A 4483-nucleotide genomic window follows, 5' to 3' on the forward strand; every position below is an offset into this window, starting at 1 on the left:
GAAAGGAAAACTTGAAATCGCATCATATGACCCCTTTAAAACAGTGTGAATATGATGAAATGAGTATTATTTTCCCTCCACCTCTCGACTCCAGTGCAGCGGGTGGCGCTAAAACACAGACGGTTGCTTGCCAAACACCATTAAACCTCAGAGGAAGAAGATTAGTTTCTCCGTGCTCTGTGTTGTATTGATGCTGGTTTAATACAAACTGTTAGAAATGTTGTTTCTGTAAATATAAAAATACAGTTTTTGAATCAGGTCAGTAAATACCTGTAATATTATCAACCTCACAGTCATGACTAAGTTTTGAAGCAAGCAGGAATATCTGGAGGAGTATCATCTGAACTGAGATCTGCTGCTGTGAAGATGGTGTTTGTTAAAGAGGAGAGTGAGGAGGACACGAGTGAACCAGAAACCTGGAGAATAAAACAGGAGGAACCAGAAACCTGGAGAATAAAACAGGAGGAACCAGAAACCCGGAGAATAAAACATGAGGAACAAGGAGGTTGGTGTTTATTCTTCATTCAGCTTTAATGACAGTTTGTGGTACACACAAAGCATTAACCCTCTGGGGTCTGAGTTTGGGGCCCAGGAGTAGTTTTGACATGGCCTGACATTTGTGCTTTTTTCAGTATCTTAAAAACATATTAATGACACTGTAATCACACTAATCAGCACAAACTGTGCTACAATAATACATAGGCAGCATAGCCTACATGTTTGTGTTTTTGATCAAACGTTTATGCGTGGTTAGTGAAAAGTTAACATTTTTAAGTCATTAAAATAAGGCCATAAAACTCATACAGAACATTTGTTCACAATACTTTTGAGAACTGGATGTGGTAGACTAGAGTTTTAAAACCCATTAACATCAAGTAATGTCTGGTTCCAAAACTATTAATAGTCTTCTATGAGCCTAGAAGATGACTGAGCAAAGCCAGAGAAGAGCAGAAGCAGGAGATGAAGTGATGATGATAAAAAGGAGCTAAGTTTATTGAAAAATCTTAGTTGCCTATGTTTCAATGCTCAGACTTCGTCTGACCAGCACAAATCCAACAAGTAGTGTTTTACAAACACAATAACATCCCATAAACCTTGAGTTTACATAATCTGATGATTGTGAGGTTTAAACTATTTTGTCTGAATGAATAAGAGATAAGAGGGAATGTTTAAGCAATGAAAATGCATTTTAAACAAGGAAAATAAGAAATAAAAAATATAAAATCATTAAATCATAAATTAATAAATAAAATGATATAAATGGTAAATGACAAAATAATCAAACAATAAATTACATAAATTATTACAGAAAATTATTATACAAATAAATGATTATAAATGAATAAAAACAAGAAAATAAAAACATAACACAAATATATGGTTGCTCTCTTAATGCAACACACAATTTGCATTTATGGATCCTCAGATCCTTCATGAAAAATATGTTATATGTTTATCAAACATATTTAATAGCTCTCCCTATAGAAACATGATATTTGTGCTTATAATATTTTAAAACTAATAATTTATGCCTGATGAAGGTCAGTGGACCGAAACATTGCTTGTGCTTATTTCAATATTTAGCAAGTACTGATAGTGATTTGAATATTTTTATTTTTTGGATTCGACAGTGTTGTCGGACTATTTTAAGGTGTGCTGTGTTTGTGTTGATTGAAAACAAATAATTTGAAAAGCAGTGTACCTCATTCATGGAAAGATTCAGGGACGTACAATTTATAAAATTACATCAAAATGATCTAAATTTTTTAATGCAAATTGTCTACTTTCCGCTGTTATATCAGGGTTCATTTTTATGTCCTTTCACTTTTCTGTATTTTTTTTAACAAGTTATTGACAAATGTACCTTTTTTTTTTTTTTTACTTTTGTTTCAGAGTTGATTGAAGATAATGAGAAAGAAGAATTGAGTGAAGTTGAGGAGAAAAATCGTGTCAAAAGTGGAGAAACCCCCAAACAGAAATATTTTTTTAAAAAAAGAGCCAAGAAATATTTCACCTGCACTCAGTGTGGAAAGAGTTTGACATGCAAACGTAATCTTGAGCTTCACATGAACATTCATACAGGAGAGAAACCGTTCACTTGTGATCAGTGCGGGAAGAGTTTCACATGCAAACGTAATCTTGAGCTTCACATGAACATTCATACTGGAGAGAAACCGTACACATGTGATCAGTGCGGGAAGAGTTTCACACAAAAAGGAAACCTTTCAGCACACATGAGAATTCATACCGGAGAGAAACCATTCACTTGTGATCAGTGCGGGAAGAGTTTCACTCAATCAGCAAACCTTAAGGATCACATGAACATCCACACTGGAGGGAAGCGGCACACATGTGATCAGTGCGACAAAACATTTTTGTGGGTTTCAGGCCTGAAGAAACACCTGAGAGTTCATACAAAGGAGAAGCCACATTCATGCTATTTGTGTGGAAAGAGTTTTTCATGTCTACAAAGTTTGAAAGTGCATCAGAAAATACATACTGCTGTGAGAGAGTACATGTGCTTTGAGTGTAAAAAGACTTTTACTTTATCTGAACATTTGAAACGGCATGAGAGGATTCACTCTGGAGAAAAACCTTATAAGTGTTCACACTGTGAGAAGAGATTCATTCAGTCATCACATCTGAAAACACACGAGAGGATCCACATTGGAGAGAAACCGTGTTCACATTGAGTGTTCACATTGAGATAGGGCTGTGATAAAGGCTGTGATAAATTAATTGATAAAGCAACTCCACACAAAAGTAGGTATCGAACAGAAACGGGGAAGAACAATGAAACATTACAAAGATCAAATTGCCCTATTTGGGGAATATATCTAAATGCGAATTTTTTTTTTTGACAGATATTGCAATTGCAATTTGATTTGCGATTTTAAATGTGCAAAGTCAAGCTTTAGTTCAATATTGTCAATAATGTGCAGCACAGTATGTTACCCTGCTTAAAAAAGACAATAGAAACCATCACAGAAATTCTTATAGCTTCCATTAAACCATTACAAAATTCCTGTTTGTTTTTGGCATTATTCCAATAGGAATTACTGTTGTTCTATTGGTTGCCATCTGCCATATTACATCCCACCAATAGAATCCATCAAATAGACGCCATTATAGTTTACATTAAAACCAATACAATTCCCATTATAACACTGAAATCCATAAAATTTTCTATTGTTCTTTGGGAGGGGTTCTATTGTTTTTTGTTTTTGTTTTTCTCTAGCAGAAAAGATTATAATGGTATAACTACTTTTACAGAATTAACTTAATTACTGAATTTCACAGGAAAGATTTGTTTATTTTTTATAAATAAAGAACTATTTCTTTAGTCAATTATTAAAGTATTACATATGTTATATAGGCTGATTTATTCATTTTTAAGTATTTGGGATTTTAAGAACAAGTGGAAAATGTGCTGAATGTTTCATTTCATCCAAGTGAAATTAGCAAGCACACTGAATTTACATTCATTTTAAAGGCGGAGCTAGGCACAAGTCAACACAGGTGTGAATGTGCGTCAAGCTTCATCCATACTCCCAGCTAACAATTTTTGGTTCCCATAACGTTTCAGGAACGTTAGTTTTTGGTTCCCAGAACGTTATTTTTTATGGTTTGTTTTTGGTTAGCCAGGAAAGTTTTCTTAACGTTCCCAGAACGTTATTCTAACGTTAATGTAACATTAGCTTTTGGTTCCCAGAACGTTAATCTAACGTTCCCATAATGTTATTATAACGTTCCCTTAACGTTAGTTTTTTTTGTTCCCAGAACGTTATTATAACGTTCCCCTAACCTCTTTACGATTTATGATCAACCCGCTGTACAATACGATTTATGATCAACCCGCTGGAGCGTATATTATGTAAAGAATTGATGTCACAAATTAACGGCTTTGTAGATCCATTACAATTTGCTTACATGCCCGATCGGAGCACGGTGGATGCCTCTCTGACCTTGTTACATAAGGCCCAACAATCATGTCAGAATTCTTTTCATGGATTTTACATCAGCCTTTAATACTGTACAACTGCAAATTTTAAAAGGAAGATTGCAAGATTTAGGTGTAAGCAGTTGGTTGATTTTATGTATTGAACATTTTTTTAAGAAATAGACCAACGAGTCTGTGTCAATGGAATCTCATCTGATTATATAGTCCTGAATTCTGGGTTACCACAAGGATGCGTGTTATCACCTCTGCTTTTTTCTGTCTATATTAATGACCTTCAATGTAACCGGGATGATCTCACCCTGATCAAATATGCTGATGATTTGGTTTTAATCTCTTGCCAATTGGACATGAATAGTTTAACTTATTTTGAGTATATTGAAAGTCTTGTTCAGTGGTTTGATGATAGTCACCTTACAATTGACTATTGAGAAGAAAAAGGAACTATGCTGTGGGAACAAAAATAGGATCGGTACGGCTGGCGTCTCATATGAACAAATTACTATAAAAGGTGTAAAGGTAGAG

At 34.4% G+C, this 4483-nt stretch overlaps 1 protein-coding gene across 1 annotated transcript; it reads left to right on the forward strand.

Moving 5' to 3' along the window:
* Window positions 1–468: 468 nt before the first annotated feature.
* LOC107575969 (gastrula zinc finger protein XlCGF49.1-like) lies at window positions 469–2961 on the forward strand (the record flags this gene model as incomplete). The annotated part of the gene is made up of 2 exons (XM_016262266.1): window positions 469–505; window positions 1894–2961. Coding segments are annotated over 2 exons (837 nt in total), but the record flags the coding sequence as incomplete, so codon positions are not given.
* Window positions 2962–4483: the final 1522 nt, after the last annotated feature.

This window comes from Sinocyclocheilus grahami, unplaced genomic scaffold (assembly GCF_001515645.1).
Source record: "Sinocyclocheilus grahami isolate Dianchi unplaced genomic scaffold, SAMN03320097.WGS_v1.1 scaffold3062.1, whole genome shotgun sequence".
In the NCBI taxonomy this organism is placed as follows: domain Eukaryota; kingdom Metazoa; phylum Chordata; class Actinopteri; order Cypriniformes; family Cyprinidae; genus Sinocyclocheilus; species Sinocyclocheilus grahami.